Here is a 19378-nt window from a genome sequence, read left to right as displayed (position 1 = left end):
ACCCGGGTTCGATGCTGACTAAAGGTGCTGTCTGTGCAGAGTTTGTACGTTCTCCCCATGACAGCATGGGTTTTTCCCCAGGTGCTCCGCTCTCCTCCCACACTCCAAAGGCGTACAGGTTTGTAAGTTAATTGGCATTGGTAAAACTGTAAACTGTCCCTCGTGTGTGGGATAGTGCGAGTGTACAGGGATCGCTGGTCGGGGTGGACTCATTGGGCCATAGGGCCTGTTACCGCACTATATCCCTGAACTAAACTAAACTAAACTCTTATACATGGAACTAATTCCTCACCTCAGATTTTATGGGGAATAATCCTCACTCCCATTGTGCAGAATCTCCGAATGGCAGCAATATTTTTCCCATCTTTTTTTCCCATTTTTTTCCCCATGTGTTCTTTTCGAAGACTTTGATTAAATCACCCCTTAACTTTATAACGTTCAGAGATTACAATTTAACTCGGTGATATCTCATCTCATAATTTAACTGTTATACAAAGAACACCATGAAAAGCCAACATATCCTTTGTGAGATGATAGGCACAAAATGCTGCAGTAACTCAGTGAGTCAGACAGCATCTCTGGAGAAAGGGAACAGGTCCTTCATGAGGTGTGGTCACTTGTGGTACTGCTCACGGTACTTCAGGTAACGTTTACCTCGGGCTTTATGGAGCTGAAGTATGGCTTTACTTCACTTCCAGTCTTGCAGATTAAAATGTTTTGAATGCAAACATTTCTTTTGTCCCTTTTGCTTATTTTCTGAGTCGTGTACCTCGGTCAGCACGTTTCTTTGACCCTCCCACTCATGGTTTTACCGCTTATTCATATCCAATATGTTTGGCCCTATTAAAGCCCACTTACTTAATCTATTTACAACCCTTCTTAATTTATTGTTTTTATCTACACTGTTTACACTACTGCCAATCTTGATGTGATCAGTGCATTTGTATACATGGTCAGCCAGTGCTATTATCTCAGTCAATTATAAATAAGGTGAATGCTTGAAATCCCAGCACAGATCCTTGTGGGACGCCTGTCAGTTTGATACTTACCCATTAGCCTGCATCTGTCACAGACAACTTCTTCACAAGGTCAACTCTATCAGATACTCGTTTCCCTCAACATTCAGCTCAAATAGGCTTGTGTCAAATTGGTCTCAAACGTCATCATACATGCTGAAGGCTTGAGGTGTGTGTTCGCCACAGTGAGCCTGTAATTTTGAACTCCTTTCCTAAAGCCTCAACTGAGTTCTCCACAGCAGAACGCGCATGTGAATTTACTCTCCAAGTAGCTGCGACATTTGACATTCCTGACCCAGCCTGGTTCAAGGGTGGGTATCACGATATCTCACCATGTGTGTGTGGGCAGAGCACCAAGGCAAATTCCTTGTATGTGAATACTTGGCCAATAAACTTACTTACTTACTTACTTACTTATGCAGTTCTATACTCTAAGTTGCAGACAGTTTTCAGATATCAAGCTATGGCTGATTATGGAAGTGAGTGATGATCATCATCAATTTAGTTTAGTTTAGAGATACAGCGCGGAAACAGGCCCTTCGGCCCACTGAGTCCATGCCGACCAGGGATCACTCTGTACACTAGCACTATCCAACACACAAGGGCCAATTTACAATTTTTACCAAGCTAATTAACCTACAAACCTGTACATCTTTGGAGTGGGGGGGGGGGGGGACTAGAGCACCCAGGCAAAACACATGTGGTCGCAGGGAGAACGTAAAAACTCTGTATAGGCAGCACCTGCAGTCAGGATCAAACCCGGGTCTCTGGTGTTGTAAGGCAGCAACTCCAGCGCTGCGCCACTGTGCCTCACTTGCTCAATTACTTGCTTCTACCCTGCTCAGCAACAATATCTCCAGTCTTTGAAGAGAGATTGGGGTGGTACAGTAGCACCACCGTTCAGCTGCTGCCTCTCAGCGCCAGAGACCCGGGTTTGATCCTGACTATGGGTGCTGTCTGTACGGAGTTTGTCCGTTCTCACTGTGGCAGCTTCGGCAGCTTCGACCGCCCCGGGCCGCGGAGTTTGAACCGGCCCGTTCGCGGAGCACGGTTGAGCTGCGGGACTTACTTACCATCACCCGGTGGGGTCACAACATCGGAGGCCTGGATCGCCTCAGCGCAGAGGGAGAGCAAGGAGGGAAGAGACAAAGACTTTAAGACTTTTGCCTTCCATCACAGTGAGGAGGTGTCTGGTGAACTCACTGTGGTGGATGTTAAATTTGTGTGTATTGTGTGATTTTGTTATTTTATTATATGTATGACTGCAAGGCAACAAAATTTCATTCAGACCGAAAGGTCTGAATGACAATAAAGGATACTTTGACTTTGACTTTGACCACTTGGGTTTTCTCACTGCAAACTCTACATAGACAGCACTGGAAGTCAGGATCGAACCCAGGTCTCAAACGCAGTGAGGCAGCAGCTCTACCAACAGCACCACTGTGCCATCCTGAGGCATCAAACCTGAGGATCTGAATGATCTATACAGATGAATTTGACTTACTGGTTAATGCCTTGATTTTTTCTCCTGAGGTGAACATATTTAAGAAGTGCGCACTGTTTTTATAAAGTTCTGAAAGCTTCAACCTTTCATTCATAGTTCTAACTGCAATGGAAATGTCCAGTCAATGGACATTGTAGTAAATGTGGGATAGGCACTGAAATGATGCTTCACATTAGGGTTCTGCTTGCATTATAAACGACAGGCATTGGTTAAAGTGCTTTTGGGGTTTCTGGGTTTATTTTTTGCTGCAAGCAAATTTCGGCATCTGATGACTTTTATATTTAGTCTCTGCGGTCAAGGTTTATGGTTTATCACGGAAAACCCCCCCAAATAATTCAGTCCTTAACGTACTCATTTTATAAAAGAATGATTGGAAATGTTATAATCCCATGCAGTGAAATTCCAAGAGATTTCAAGGCTCAAAAATCTTTAATGGTTATATGTACCGACAACAGAACAATGACTTTGTTACTTGAGACAGCATAACAAGCCTGCAAACACAATACTCATAGATAACATATAATATACAAAAAAAATCAATAAATCAATAGCCTGAATACTACTGAATACTAATAACCTAAGGTCCTTAGTGCAACCTGAGACAGTCCTTGACTTTAGCTTACTTTAGAGATGCAGCGTGGAAACAAGCCCTTCAACTGAACAAGTCCCTGCCGACCAGCGATCTCCTTCGTACACGAGCACCATCCTACACACTAGGGACAATTTACATTTTTTTTACCGAAGCCAATTAACCTACAGATCTGCACATCATTGGAATGTGGGAAGCAACCGGAGCACCCTGAGAAACCCTCGCAGTTACAGGGAGAAGATACAAACTCCCTACAGACAGCACCCATAGTCAGGAACAAATCCGAGTCTGTGGTGCTATAAGGCAGCAACTCTACCACTGGTCCACTGTGTTGCCCTACAGCTCATAATCCATAGTTTATAGTTCAGTCAGTGTTTTTTTGTGTTCAAGTGCCTAATGGTTGTTGGAAAGAAGCTATTCTTGAACCTGATGGTCATGGTTTTTAGACTCCTACACCTTCTTACCAGAGTCTGAGTGAAATGAGAGTGTGGCCAGGATGGTGTGGGTATTTGATGACACTAGGTGCCTTTTGAGGCAGTGCCTCCTGTACATCCTTTTGATGGTGTTAAATTACAGACTAGCCATAATATTTTTGAATGATAGACTAGATTTGAGAGAATGAATTGAATGAATTGCCACAGAAGACTGTGGAGACCAATTCAATGTAGAGGCATAGATAGATAGATTCTTGATTAGTACATGTGTCAGGGGTTATGGGGGGAGGCAGGCGAATGGGGTTGAGAGGGAGAGATAGATCAGCCACGATTGAATGTCGGAGTAGACTTGATGGGCTGAATGGCCTAAATCTGCGCCTATCACCTATGAACTCCCGATCAGACGAATTTTAGTTCATTGGCATTCATTCCTGCACTGACCACCGGGTGGCACTGTCGCCTTTGATTGGCAGCTCAGTACTCAGATTTCCACAACAAACCCTTCAGGCATACAATTGATTTTGGTTCCAGATGATGTGTTGATAATTTTACATAATATTTCTGCGGGATAGAGAGCAGACGTGCACTCATTCTCTGCTGCAGCTGTTCTCATTAGAAAAGCCTATTAGCCTGAATGATCCAGGCACATCCCAAAGAGTTGCAGTTAGTATGAAATTTGCATTTTTTAAATTTGCTTATTACCAAGGAAACACAACGAATGCACCCCCCCCCCCCCCCCCCCCCCGATCATAACTTCCACTGTTGTGTCTCTTTATCCAGCTGGAAGTTGCTGCAACACCAGAGACTGGTTCAAAGAGCAGAAGAAGGCGTCAAGATAAAATTCGGAAACATTGCAGAGGCTGGGAATCTGTAATAAATGCTGGAAACACTCAGGCAGCATTCTCCGGAAAGAGAAATGGTGTTAATGTTTCAGGCCTAAGAAACCCCTTCATCAGAAAAAAAAAGTCCTTCTCCGTTTTAAAAGTGGGAGATTTAATAACCAATCTCCACAGAATGGTGTGGGTATTTGATGACACTAGGTGCCTTTTGAGGCAGTGCCTCCTGTACATCCTTTTGATGGTGTTAAATTACAGACTAGCCATAATATTTTTGAATGATAGACTAGATTTGAGAGAATGAATTGAATGAATTGCCACAGAAGACTGTGGAGACCAATTCAATGTAGAGGCATAGATAGATAGATTCTTGATTAGTACAGGTGTCAGGGGTTATGGGGGGAGGCAGGCGAATGGGTCTGTCACAGTTCACGGAAAGAGTCTTTATTGAATAAACAGCAAGTGTACTGGAGATCGACACAAAATGCTGGAGTAAATGCTGAGGACAGGCAGCATCTCTGGAGAGAAGGAATGGGTGATGCTTCGGGTCGAGACCCTTCTTCAGACTGAGGGTCAGGGGAGAGGGAGTGAGAGAGGGTGCTGCAGAACTCTCGTCAAAGAGAGGAGGAGAACTTCTTCGAAGTAGGCATACCTTGAGGAGATTTTGCAGTGGAGCAGACGAAATGTGTAGGGAAGAACTGTTGGTGTACACACCGAAGATAGACACAAAATGCTGGAGTAACTCAGCAGGTCAGGCAGCATCTCTGGAGAAAAGGTATAGGTAATATTTTGGGAGGAGACCCATCTTCAGACTGACAAACCTCGAGAGAAGGAATGGGTGACGTTTCATGTCGAGACCCTTCACATTCCTTCTCTCCAGAGATGCTGCCTGTCTCGCTGTTTTACTCCAGCATTTTGTGTCTACCTTCAGACCGAGAGAGTTGCTTCTGCTTTCTTCATGTGTAAATGCAGAATGTTAGTGCTGTCAACAACTCAAATATTAGCAAAGGCATCTCTTTCGGAATCAATACACTCTTTGCTTTCTCCAGCTTCACGTAGACAACTATGGGGAGAGCAGACTCCTCACCAGTGACTCCATCTAATCTTCATGCTGCTTCCGAAAAGCAAACAACGTATCAAAGACTTAAGATAGACACAATGTGTTGGAGTAACTCAGTGTGTCGGTCGGTATCTCTGGAGAAAAGGAATTGGGGATGATTCGGGTGGACCCTTCACCAGACTGCTGAAGGGTCTCGACCTGAAACGTCACCTATTCCTTTTCTCCAGAGATGCTGTCTGACCCGCTGAGTGACTCCAGCCTTTTGCCTCCAGCATCTTCAGTATAAACCAACATCTGCAGTTCCTTCTAACACATATTCAAAGACTTGTCCCTCCCCAATCATTCTTCCTTCTCCCTGCTCCCGTCGAGCAGAAGGTGCAGAACCTTGAACGCACGCAGCACCACGCTCACTCAGGTACAACTACTTCCACTCTGTTAGAAACATAGAAACATAGAAACATAGAAAATAGGTGCAGGAGTAGGTCATTCGGCCCTTCGAGCCTGCACCGCCATTCAATATGATCATGGCTAATTATCCAACTCAGTATCCTGTACCTGCTTTCTCTCCATACCCCCTGATCCCTTTAGCCACAAGGGCCACATCTAACTCCCTCTTAAATATAGTCAATGAACTGGCCTCAACTACATTATGTGGCAGAGAATTCCAGAGATTCACCACTCTGTGTAAAAAATGTTTTTCTCATCTCAGTCCTAAAAGATTTCCCCTTTATCTTTAAACTGTGACCCCTTGTTCTGGACTTCCCCATGTTCTGGGAACGATCCTTCCATACACTGGGGCACTGTCCAATTCACCTCTACCCCATTGTGGACATTGGGCTTTGTCTAAGCAACTGATGTGCTGCGATGCTGAGAACTATATTTTGCAATCTGTATCTTCTTTGCTCTACCTGAGTTGTACTTGAATTTGACTCGATTGTTTCTATGTTTGGTATATCTGTTTATATGGATAACATGCAAAAACAAAGCTTTTCACTGTAGCTCAGAACACGTGACAATAATAAACTCTAACCAATACCTAGAGATACACAAATAGCTGGAATAACACGACGGGTCAGGCAGCAAATCTGGAGAAAAGGTATAGGTAATATTTTGGGAGGAGACCCTTCTTCAGACCGACAAACCTAAACCTAATACATACATCCCAGGATGAGACATAGATTAACAATCAAGAACTGGAACCTATCTTTTCCTTTCCTGGGGATATTGAGGTAAATTGGGGCATGTCCGACAGAAATCAATGGATGCAGCTGAGACAATGAATCGGAGAGGTGGACAAAATGTGTTGGACATGAAGAAGCAGAAACGATGGGTCTCCCAGGGGCAGCTGAAGAAGGATCTCGACCCGAAACGTCACCCATTCCTTCTCTCCAGAGATGCTGCCTGTCCCGCTGAGTTACTCCAGCATTTTGTGCCTATTCGAGAAGTGGACATCCATTCTAGGACGTTTATGAACCCTCTATACCATGGCTATCACTTGATGCACAAAGATCACCAACGGTGACCAACATAGCTTTACAATGAGTCTCATGTAATTCCCTACCCACCTTTCTACACTGAATTGTTTCTGTCGCCTATTGAAAACTTATTCCGTTTGACAATAGAGTAGGCCATTCGGCCCTTCGAGCCAGCACCGCTATTCAATGTGATCATGGGTGATCATCCCCAATCAGTACCCCGTTCCTGCATTCTCCCCATATCCCCTGACTCCGCTATCTTTAAGAGCCCCATCTAGCTCTCTCTTGAAAGTATCCAGAAACCGGCCTCCACTGTTTGATCCCTCAGAAAGCTTCACGTTTGACAATAATTATTACTTCAAACACGTCAACCAATTCTTTCCCCGATCTACCACATCTCCTTTGGAGCAATGGGGAAGCAAGGGGCAGGTTATTCCCAGCCTTTATCAGGCAACTGATCCATTCTCTCACCAGCTAGATTGCGGTCCTGACCTCCCATCTACCTCATTGGAGACCTTTGAACTATCTTTAACAGGACTTTATCTGATTTTATCTTGCACCAAAATGATGTACACTTTATCCTTTATCTGTGCACCGTGGATGGCTTGATTGTAATCATCTATAGCCTTTTCGTTGACTGGATAACACGCAAGAAATAAAAGCTTTTCATTGTACCGAGGTACATGTGACAAAATTAAATGCAACTAAACTAATATCTAATGTATAAGGGCAGGAGATGCTGGGAATGCCCAGCAGTTCAAGCTGCAATCTTTGAAGGACAGTGAGGTAGGTAGATCGATGATCTGAACTGGAAGGTGAGCACTCGTGTGGATTGTGGCATTGTCAGGACAGAAGTGGCAGAGACTGAAAAACAGGGAGGAACAACTGATCTGAATTTCAAAGGCTTTGAAAATAATGTGCATTTTGTGTCAAATGAACAGCTCAGAGATCATGTTGTTCGTCTGTCTCAGTCAGGAGCTTCATTGATCTCGTCCCCCCTCTCCCATCAGGCAAAAGTTACATGTGATGGAAGGAACTGCTGATGCTGGTTTATACCGAAGATAGGCACAAAAAGCTGGAGTAACTCAGCGGGTCAGACAGCATCTCTGGAGTAAAAGAATAGATGACGTTTCGGGTCGAGATCCTTCTTCAGTCTTCTTCAGGCAAGAAGTACAGAAGTGTGAACATGCTCAACTCCAGATTCAAGGATAGTTTCTTCCCAGTTGCTAGCGGGCAACTGAACCATCCTACCAACAACTAGAGAGCAGGTACACAAAAATGCTGGAGAAACTCAGCGGGTGCAGCAGCATCTATGGAGCGAAGGAAATAGGCAACGTTTCGGGCCGAGACCCTTCTACCTCAGGGAGCAGTCCTGAGTTACAATCTACCTCATTGAAGACCATCTGACTATCTTCATTCAGACTTTACTGGGCTTTATCTTGCATTAAACATTATTCCCTTTATCATGCATCTGTGCACTGTGGACAGCTCTATTGTAATTATGTACAGTCTTTCCACTGTCTGGTTAGCATGCAACAATGCTTTCCACTATACCTCGGTACACGTGACAATAGACTTTTAAATAATGTTTTAATCGGCGGTCGTGAACCTGAGGTATTAATTCTGTTTCTGTCTTCACAAATGCTGCTTCACCTGTTGAGAATTTCTAATTAATTTTATTTTATTTTGGATTTCTAGTTTTCTGCAGACTTTCACTATAAAAGCAGAAAAGCTGAGAATACACAGTGTTTGTAGAGATAGTAAAACAAAGTTACATTTTCAAGTCAGCGACTCTTCACGAGAAATGGGAGATAACAAGCATGGTTTAAATTGCAGAATAGGGAAGGGGTGGAGCGGACAATGAGGATGACTGTGATAGCGAAGAGATTAAGATTTGATTAGTACGGGTGTCAGAGGTTATGGGGAGAAGGCAGGAGAATAGGGTTAAGAGGGAAAGGTAGATATCAGCCATGATTGAATGGCAGAGTAGACTTGATGGGCCGAATGGCCTAATTCTATTCCTATCATTTATGAACATGAACTTATTGTCCAGTTGACAGAATAGCTGTTGGTAACTTCGAAGAGATAGTGATTAATGTTAGTTAATCACAGCTGTTCTTTCTGGAGGAGCATGAACAGAGGGAGATGAATGAGGGTCGTGGAGAGAGCACAAACGAAATACAATGCTGGAACTGTGAGCTGCACAACACCAACTGCTGGCAACCTGAAATCAAAGACAATGCTGGAAATAGAGCCACAGACCATGCAAAATGGCCCTTCGGCGCAATGGGCTAAGTGTTCGGCTGGCGACCGGAAGGTAGCCGGTTCGAATCCCGCTTGGAGTGCATACTGTCGTTGTGTCCTTGGGCAAGACACTTCACCCACCTTTGCCTGTGTGTGAATGTGTGTGAATGTGTGTGAGTGATTGGTGGTGGTCGGAGGGGCCGTAGGCGCAGAATGGCAGCCACACTTCCGTCAGTCTGCCCCAGGGCAGCTGTGGCTACAGAAGTAGCTTACCACCACCGAGTGTGACTGAGGAGTGAATGAATAATGCGATGTAAAGCGCCTTGAGTATTAGAAAGGCGCTATATAAATCCCATCCATTATTATTATTATTATGCCGACCGAGATACTCAGCAGTGTAGGAAGGAACTGCAGATGCAGGTTTAAAACAAAGATAGACACAAAGTGATGGAGTAACTCAGCGGGACAACCAGCATCTGTGGGGAGAATGAATGAGCATTCTGAAGAACAAGTCTCGACCCAAAACGTCACCCATTCCTTCTCTCCAAAGATACTCAGCAGGTCATGCAGCATATGTGGTGGGAGATAAATATTTGCAGGTGGGTGATTTTACATCAGAAATGATCAGTGAAAGGCTGGTTATCTGCAATTGTTGAATTGAATATTGAATCCAGAGGGCGGAGTGAGTCCACGTGTGTTTTTGCTTCTGCATTGAAACCAATGTTCTCTTTGACCATCTCTGTGGATACATGATACTGTAGATGGTTCTCTTCTTCTCTCTCAAGCAGCTTTCCTTTTCATAAGTAATGCAATTAGTTTAGTTTTGTTTAGAGATACTGCGTGGAAACAGGCCCTTCGGCCCACTGAGTCCATGCGGACCAGTGATCCCCATACACGAACACTGTCCTACACATACTGGGGATAATTTACAAGTTTTCCCAAAGCCAAATTAACCTACAAAACTGTCCATCTTTGGAGTGTGGGAGGAAACGGGAGCACCCGGAGAAAACCCATGCTGGTCACGGGGAGAAAGTACAAACTCCATACAGACAGTACCCGTAGTTAGGAGTTTAAGAAGGAACTGCAGATGCTGGAAAATCGAAGGTACACAAAAATGCTGGAGAAACTCAGCGGGTGCAGCAGCATCTATGGAGCGAAGGAAATAGGCAACGTTTCGGGCCGAAACCCTTCTTCAGACTGATGTTTAGGATCTAACCTGGGTCTCTGGTCTGTAAGGCAGCAACTCTACCGCTTCGCTATCATGCCACCCCAATGCAATGCAAGAACATCGAACAGATTCATAAATTATCCACCTCAAGGAATTAGCAATTTAGCTCCTGAATACGCTAATATAACAAACCACATTACTATGAATCACCAGGAGCTTTCTGCAAGAGTCATAAGGTGCAATATGCATCCCACTCAAGTCTCTGAGCTGTGTGCCCTTTTTTCCCCATTACACCAGGTGCTGGGCTGCTGACATCTGAGCTTTGGGGAACAGACTCGGGGCACCCAGGATATCAATGAATCATGATGATGGATTGAATGATACTTTATCATTCCCATGTACTTGGTACAGTGAAGTCCTTTGTTTTGCACGCAGTGCACAAGTATGCAAAGAGTCGCCACGTATAGGGCACCGACTAAGTTACAAAAGTATTCAATATAGTCCGGATGGACCCTCTTACGTCTTGCCCCCCCCCCCCCCCCCCCCCCCCAGCCCCGCCATGTCTCTTTTTGTTCCTGGCAGCCTACCCCCCTTTCCCCCCCCCACCCCTCCCCCCTCGCCCCCCAGGTCCCTGTTTGATCTCAGCAGCCTCCCCCTCCCCCACCCCCACAGCAGGTCCCTGGTTGCTCTCGGCTCCACTCCCCCCCCCCCCCCCAGCCCATTTCTTTGTTCCCTCTGTGCCCTCCCCCCACATCTCCCCTGGGTCCCTCTTTGATCTTGGCGGTCCCCCCATGACGGGTCCCACTTTGCTCTCTACGCACCACCCCCCCCCCCCCCCTCCCCCCCAACTGGGTCCCTCTTTGCTAGTGAGATGCATTGTTTTGCATGCAACCTGGTAAAATCATATCGTGAACCTCACCTAGGCAACACACAAGTGTCACCATGTTTCGGCGCTGACAAAGTCACAAAAGTCCACCGGACAGTACTACCACCTGTCCTATCTTGCATTGCCCGTCAGAATGCGAACCGGTGCCTGCATATTTGCGGAGGCCCATATTGTCAATGGCTGCAGTAAGGGTCAGGTATTTGACATCAGTTAGGGCAGCTGACAAGTAAGCCCGCTGTTGATCCCATGGCTGTAAAACAATAGTCCCAATTGTGTGGACACTGACCCCAGCTAGAGCACTGTTGCAAGGCCCAGGGCATTCTCTCCGTGAAATTGCTTCTCCCGTCTTGCCCTGTTGACAAAACAAAAGAGAGAGAAACTACTTCCAGTGGCAAGACAGGCATTCAATGCCAAAGGAAAGATGAGAAGACATAACCTTTACACTGTGAGTTGTTGAGATCTGGAATGTTTTACCTAAGATCATGGTGATGGAAGAAGATTAAACAAAAGCTGAGGGGGAATTGTTGTGGGGATTGGAGGTAGCAGTAGCAGCGGAGGGTGGAAACAGGCCCTTCGGCCCAACTTGTCCATGCCGACCAAGAAGCCCCAACTACATAGTCCCACCTGCCTGCATTTGTCCCATATCCCTCTAAACCTTTCCTATCATGTACCAGTTTAAATGATCTTTAAATGTTGTGATGGTACCTGTCTCAACTACCTCCTCTTGCAGCTCGCTCCAAATACCCACATTGTGAAAAGGTTGCCCCTCGGGATCCGGTTAAATCCTTCACCATCTCACCTTAAACCTATGTCCTTTGGTTCTTGATTCCCCTACTCTGGGTATAGAGAGCTCGACCAAATATTCAACAAAGGCATAACAAGCTAAACACTCTCCTGCCAAATGCTGCATGGAGCCATGAAGATAATTAAAGTTGAACGTTTCCTCAAACCTTCCACAGTAAGGTTGACGTTTTTTAGCAACAAAACAACAACTTCCATTTATGATGAAGGATCTTCTATCGGGGACATGAACTCTGTCTCTCTTTCCGCAGATGCTGCCTGACCGGCTGAGTATTTCCAGCACTTTCTGCTTTTACTTCAAACCGCCATTTTGTTGTCCAGCGGATATTTTTCCATTCAACACTGTTACTGGTCCAGGGATATTAGGGAAGATGACCAAAAACTTGGCTAAAGATGTGGTTTTGAAGGAGCAGGTAAGGGGGAAATAGAAGTGGAAAGTCACCAAGTCATACAGAGATGAAGGAATGGCTGCTAATAATACATAAAGTGGGGAAATCATCGAAGACCAGAGCTGGAGCTTGGGTAGCGTACTGTCCAACGGTATGCACATTGAATCCTCCAATGTTAAGTAACCTCTAAATAACCTCCCACCCACCTCCAAGCTTCCCCCCTTCTCTCCTCTATGCCCCACCTAGCTGCCACCAATTTCCCCACTCTGATACTTTCCTCCCTCTGGTTTTACAATCCAAAGCTCTTCAAACCTGTCTCACACCTTCTGTTCTTATCACTGACCTTTGTTGATCCAAACATTTGCTTATCAAATAAAACCCTTGCGTATGTCTACCTATTGCCTGCCATGCTTTGTCCTGCATCTCCCCTTCTCCAGGCTCTCTCCCCCCCCCCCCCACCCTAAAATCAGTCTGGAGAAGGATTTGGACCCAAAGCGTCACTTATCAATGTTATCCCGGGATGCTGCCTGACTTGCTGAGTTACTCCAGCACTTTGTGTTCTTTTGTGTATTAAAGCATCTGCAGTTCTTTGTTTCCACGAGATGGCACAGAGTTTGGAGGGTGGCACAGTGGCACAGCTGGCAGACCCGCAGCCGCATAATGCCAGAAGTCTGGGTTTGATCCTGATGTTGGGTGCCCTCTTTGTGAAATCTGTACATTCTTCCGGCGACTGAGTGTGTTTTCTGCGGATGCTCCGGTTTCCTCCCACATTGTAAAAATGTACTAATCAAGAATCTATCTATCTTTGCCTCCGAAAATATCCACTGACTTGGCCTCCGAAAATATCCACTGACTTGGCCTCCACAGCCTTCGGTGGAAAAGAATTCCACAGATTCACCACCCTCTGATTAAAGAAGTTCCTCCAAAATTTATCGAGAGAAGAATCCCTTTTCTTTTAAACTGTAGTTGCTTTTGTTGTAGGGGAACCATTTCGGGAATAGAAAGACCCCACGGGCAGCAGTGGAACCATTTAATCTATTGCTGTTGTTCCTTGGGGGAGGAACGACGAGCGGTACCTAGGGAGCTAGTTACTTTTGTACAGGGACTGAGTCTTAAAGCACTCAGCTTCATCTTAATGCCATCTGCAAGACAGCATCATTACAGCACTCATTTACCAGCTGAGGGACATCTGCGTGGAAAATGACACTTTCCCCACAGCTCCATGTGGCTTGGGGGTGGATCTGACAATCGGGCATCTGATGCTGAAAGATTCAGCCACAAAGAAAGCACACAATGCTGGGGATACAGAACAGAACTGTTAACATTTCACATCGACGACGTCTCCCCAGAATTAGTCTTTATTGCGAAGATAGACACAAAATGCTGGAGTAACTCAGCGGGACAAGACAGCATCTCTGGAGAGCAGGGGGTGGGTGACGTTTCGGGCCGAGACGGATCTTCGGACCTTGGTCGCGGTTGGAAGTGGAGGATTATACACTTGCAGAGTTCGCCCCATTTCCAACCAAGCTCAGAGCGTGGGTTCTGCAAATGGCTTTCGCTTCTGGCTTGTGGCTGAAGTTTTCTTTTTGTGTCGGCGAACAGAGCCATTTGCCTGGAGGAGCGGGCGTTCATTCCCTTTAAGGGAAAAGATTGCGAAGCGGGGATTGTGTTTTGGGTTGTTGCTGCTAGATATTTCACACCTTGAAGCTACAGAGAGAGAGAGAAAGAGAGGGGGGGTGGAGGGGGGCAGAGAGAGAGAGGGAGCCCGCGTTTGATTCAGCTGCTTGGGATTGCGCAGCCCCGCTGTTATCTCTCTTTCACACAAACATCCACTTCGCACAAGTCCGGGAAACAGCGCGTTTTTGACTTTTTCCTGGATTTCAGTGGAAGAGATTCACGCCACGAAGGGCCGAGGTGGATGCAAATCGTCACATTACTTGCAAACAGCGGCAGCGAGCAGGTAACCAACTCTCCGTCTGAACACGCTGTTTGGAGGCTGTTTAAACTGATTACCCCCCTCCCAGCTAAAGGTTGCATATTGTTGAAAGTGAGAGAGGGAGAAAGATTTTTAAAAAACAAGTTGAAATAGAAACAATTGAAGTGGAGGATTTTTCTTTTTGAGCAGAACTGTTTCGATTGTTAGTGGGATTGGCAGAGAGGTTCCGCGCTGTGAACGGGACTCCCGGGCGCTGGGACACCGGCTGTAGATTTCCAGTGAAATTAACGCCGCTGTTGTTGGATTTCACAGCGGCTTCTCCCCCCGGCGCCAGGCAATGGCTCGGTGGCTGAAGGATTACTTGAGTTTCGGGAACCGCAGGGTCCCGCCACAGCCCCCCAAGCCCGACTACAGCGAGAGCGAGATCCTGCGAGCCTACCGAGCCCAGAGGAACCTGGACTTCGAAGACCCCTACGAGGAGGGCGAGCACCACCAGAACCAGAACCAGAAGCCCGCCTCGCCCGACATCAAGTACGTCTCCCCCAAACACCGCCTCATCAAAGTGGACAGCACCGAGCTGGGCGGCCGCGCCAAGGTACTGGGCGGCGAGGAGACCAAGGGCAAAGGTGACATTGTGAGTAGCAGGAGTTAAAACAGCGCCTTGCAACCCACCCCCTCCACAGTGTCTCTGTGTAAAGGGGAAAGTTCCCCACAATTCACTGGATGTTTTATCAAGAGAGCGTTAGATTTAGCCAGACACAAAATGCTGGAGTAACTCAGCGGGACAGGCAGCATCTCTGGAGAGAAGGAATGGGTGACCTTCCGGGGCGAGACCCTTCTTCAGACTGATTTTAGCTCAGATTGAGCTCTTTGGGCTAAAGGAATCAAGGGATATGGGGGAACAAGCAGGTACTGATTTTAGATGATCAGCCCATGATCATATTGAATGGCGGTGCTGGCTCGAAAGGCTGAATGGCCTGTTCCTGCACCTATTTTTCTATGTTTCTAGCGGGCGGACACAGCGCCTTGAAAGCCCACAATCACTCTCCTTGTGCCTGTTGTGTGAGGGGAAAGTTCCCGGTGTGGACAGTGTGGCCTCCAGAGTGTCCCAGGCACCTGTGTGTCACCCGCCTGGCAGTCGGGCTTTCGCCTCCTGAGTTGCTCATCTCTCTCTGCACCACCGTCTATATCTCTCGCTTCCCCTCTCCCCTGACTCTACAGTCATCCAGTCTGGAGAAAGGTCTCGACCAGAAACGCCACCCATCCCTCCTCTCCAGAGATGCTGCCTGTCCCGCTGAGTTACTCCAGCTTTTTTTGTGTCTATCTTCGGTCAATAGCTCCGCGGCCCCGTGTTAGCGGGCACACGGTGTTAAACAAGTAGCTTACACATTCCCGGCTTCATCGTCCTTTCATTCGCCTCTCACCTCCTCCCTGCCTCTCCCCCTCTTTGACCCCTTTCTCTCTGACCTTAACACCTCTCCTCGCTCTCTCTGGCCCCTTTTACACCTCTTTCTGCCACTCTGACTCCCTGTCTCTGCCCCGCTTGTACATCCTCCCTCTCTCCCCCCTCTCTTACGCTCCCTCTCCCCTCCATCCCTCTCTCGTTCTCGCCCCTCCCTCTCCTCCTTCATCTAGCCCCCTCCCTCTCCCCCCCCCCTCTCTCTCCCCCCCCTCTCTCTCCCCCCCCTCTCTCTCCCCCCTCCCTCTCTCTCCCCCCTCCCTCTCTCCCCCTCCCCTCCCTCTCCCCCCTCTTCTCCCTCTCCCCTCCCCCTCTATCGCCCTCCCTCTCACCCCCCCACCACCCACCCTCTCTCTTGCCCTCCCTCCTGCCCCTCTCTCTTGCCTCTTCCATCCCTCTCCCTCGCTCCATCTCGCCCCTCCTAGTAAAGGGTGTTGACAGAGTGGTCGTGGCAGTGATGGGGGGGGGGGGGGCCAGATCTGATTCCACAAGTGCAAACCCTTCCCTTACTTGGCCACCCCTCACAACAGCATCACATGTGGAAAGAGTGTGGGGGGTGGCACACACAGCACAGTGCTCCTCTCCTCTCCCCTCCCTCCCTCCCCTCCACACGACTCTGTACATTCAGGAGGCATGAGGAGAACAGTCAAAACAATTCTGAAACTAATTGCCTTTCAATGACCTAATTTATTGAGTGTTATAACTGAAAATGCTCGGATTACACGACTGCTTTAAAATTGTCTCATTTTAACTCGTACGAGCTCTGCAGACCCGAACACAGTGTGAATGGAGTCTTTTGTCAGAAGGACGGAAAGGGAAACATGTTACTTGCAGAACACATGCCCAAGCAACTGGGGCCAGGGAGAGAGGTGTAAGGCTGCTGCTATTCAATTGCAAGGTTCTGCAGGCATTTGCAAATGATCAATTTAACGTCCTTTATCTACTGCCTGAGTGACAGACTTGTCCAAAAAAACCCCCCATTGTATTCTCTACGTGTCACGTTAAGGTATTAAATACAACTTAATGCACTTTTGCACAGCTTAACAGTTGCTGCATATTAATCCTCAAATAATTTAGCCAAATCTTCACCTGGAGCCATGGCGTTATTGAGGCAGGCAACACACTTAGAAAAGCAATTAATTAATGTAATTTTTTATTTCACAGCCATTTGCCACTGTAATTTGTTCTTCAGGATATGCGTTTTGTTCTTGTGCAAATGCTTATCTTCACTTAATATCTTCGCAATTTACACTCCCATTCATACAGCAGGCAAAATTGTACGTTAATTGACAGAATTGTATTAAATGTCTGCTTCTCCCGCTGAGTACCTTTTAGCCCAGGTTTATTAATTAGTCGTTCCTCATGAAACGATAAAGCTTTTCTTTCTTCTTATCCCCCCCCCCCCCCCCATCAGCTCAAGGTCGATTCCTTTCTACTTTCCTATCCTCCTCTCCTGTGCATGGTTAAACATATATGTTATCAAGGTCCAGGATTTATTGATACAGGTTGATCATATGCTGAATAATCCAACCACATTTTTGTTTGGAAGTTGAAAGAAATAATAAAAATTGCATTAATTGCAATGTGTAAAAAGAGTTGAGATACTGTATTATAATATTGCTGCATGTCATTGTGGTATATATCATGTCTTGATCGGTGAATTTGTTAGTTTGTGACTTTATTTGAAGCAGAAATTATATGTGAATGCTTCATTGAGCATAATTCCGACTGGTAACTACGCACTTCGTCCGAGCACGCGTCATGCAAGCCATCTTAAATGACCACCTAAACTGTCATTTGGCAACCTAAAAAGCTGCCATGGTTGCCCGGCTGGCAACAGGGGAAAAAAGTTAAGCGAGAGCCCTGCTGATTCCCACTGCTATGCTCTCCCACTCCCATCTCCTGCTGAGAATAGAAACACAGGGCAACTGCAGACGCTGGAATCCTGAGTGGAAAAACTGAGTGCTGAGGTTATTCAGCGCATCGTCGCAGCATCTCTGGAGGATAGAAGCACAAATGCTGGAGTAACTCAGTGGGTCAGGCAGCATCTCTGGAGAAAAGGAATAGGTGACGTTTCGAGTCGAAACCCTTCTTCAGACTCCCTCTCCTTCCGTCTGAAAAATAGGTGCAGGAACAGGCCATTCAGCCCTTCGAGCCAGCACCGCCATTCAATATGATCTGGGGTGATCATCTAAAATCAGTACCCCGTTCCTGCTTGTTTCCCCATATCCCTTGATTCCTTTAGCCCAAAGAGCTCAATCTGAGCTAAAATCAGTCTGAAGAAGGGTCTCGACCCGAAACGTCACCTATTCCTTTTCCCCAGACATGTTGCTTCACCCGCTCAGTTACGCCATCATTTTGTGTCTATCTTCGGCGTAAACCAGCACCTGCAGCTCCTTCCCACAGCATCTCTGGAGGAGATGGATAAGGAACGGTCCCAACCCAAAATGTACAAAAGGTCCCACCCATGTCCTCCAGAGATGCTGCCTGACCCTGAGTTATCACGGCACTCTGTGTCCTGCTGGGTGTATTCCTGTTGCTTTCCTCATTCTCTGAACAAGAGTGAATAGAGTATGTTTGTCATGGGTACCAGATATGAACTGGAAAATTAAAATTCTTACTTGCTTCACAGACGTGTAGCATGCACAACAGCAACAACATTAATAGGTGATAAATTATTAATAATTCACATCAGTAAACTAGACCATGATAGGGGCGGGGGGGGGGGGGGGGGGAGAATGAAGAGGGGCCATTGGGGACTAGTGAATACATCAGTAACTGTATCGGTGCCCCATTTGTGGTGATACCACACATGTACCTTGTGTGCGGTATGCAAAGCAAAGAATTTCACTGTGACATGTCACATGTGATAATAAAGTATCAATTAACTAAGACAAAGTGCCCAGAGTAACCCGAGTTGTGCAAGGTCTACAGTGGTTCAGTAGGGTTGAGGCAGGTCTTTGGATGGGGTTGTGCAGGATGGCTCACGATATGGTGGTTGATGGCAAGAAGCTTGCGTCTACCGGGAATTGTTTTCGGGCTCGTGCACCTTCTTTCCGATGGTAACAGCTGGAAGAGAGCGTTTCCAGGCCCATTTTGGTCTTCAATAATACTTTTTGAGTATTCTTGAGTACTGCTGTTTTGAGGCGGTGCTTCCTGTAGATCCCAACGATGGTGGGGAGGTCAGTGCCCCGATGGATTGGTCGATATCCACCACTTACTGTGGCTTCCTTCATTCTTGAGCATTTAATCATGTGATAAGAGCAGAATTAGGCCATTCGGTCCTTCAAGCCAACCCCGCCATTCAATCATGGCTGATCCATCTCTTCCTCCTAACCAAATTCTCCTACCTTCTCCCGATAACCTCTGACACCCGTACTAATCAAGAATCTATCTATCTCTGCCTTAAATATATCCACTGACTTGGCCTCCACACAGACTTCTGTGGCAAAGAATTCCACAGATTCACCATCCTCTGACTAAATAAATTCCTCCTTATCTCCCTCCGAAAAGAACGTCCTTTAATTATGAGGCTATGACCTCTAGTCCTACACTCTCCCACTAGTGGAAACATCCTCTCC

At 46.6% G+C, this 19378-nt stretch overlaps 1 protein-coding gene across 3 annotated transcripts in view; it reads left to right on the top strand.

Moving 5' to 3' along the window:
- The first annotated feature begins 13543 nt into the window (after positions 1–13543).
- Positions 13544–19378, top strand: part of shd (Src homology 2 domain containing transforming protein D) — a 295420-nt gene continuing 289585 nt past the window's right edge. Inside the window, exons 1-2 of one of the 3 annotated variants that reach the window (XM_033046605.1) lie at positions 13545–14362; positions 14651–14972. In XM_033046605.1, the coding sequence (XP_032902496.1) occupies positions 14676–14972 (297 nt within the window). In that variant the 5' untranslated portion in view covers positions 13545–14362; positions 14651–14675. Of the gene's footprint in view, positions 14973–19378 lie in introns of all 3 variants that reach the window. The other 2 variants (XM_033046604.1, XM_033046606.1) reach the window with 2 other exon arrangements.

Source organism: Amblyraja radiata, chromosome 29 (genome assembly GCF_010909765.2).
Source record: "Amblyraja radiata isolate CabotCenter1 chromosome 29, sAmbRad1.1.pri, whole genome shotgun sequence".
Classification (NCBI taxonomy): Eukaryota; Metazoa; Chordata; class Chondrichthyes; order Rajiformes; family Rajidae; genus Amblyraja; species Amblyraja radiata.
The sequence above is the reverse complement of the archived record's forward strand: the minus strand, read 5'-3'. Positions and strand labels throughout refer to the sequence as shown.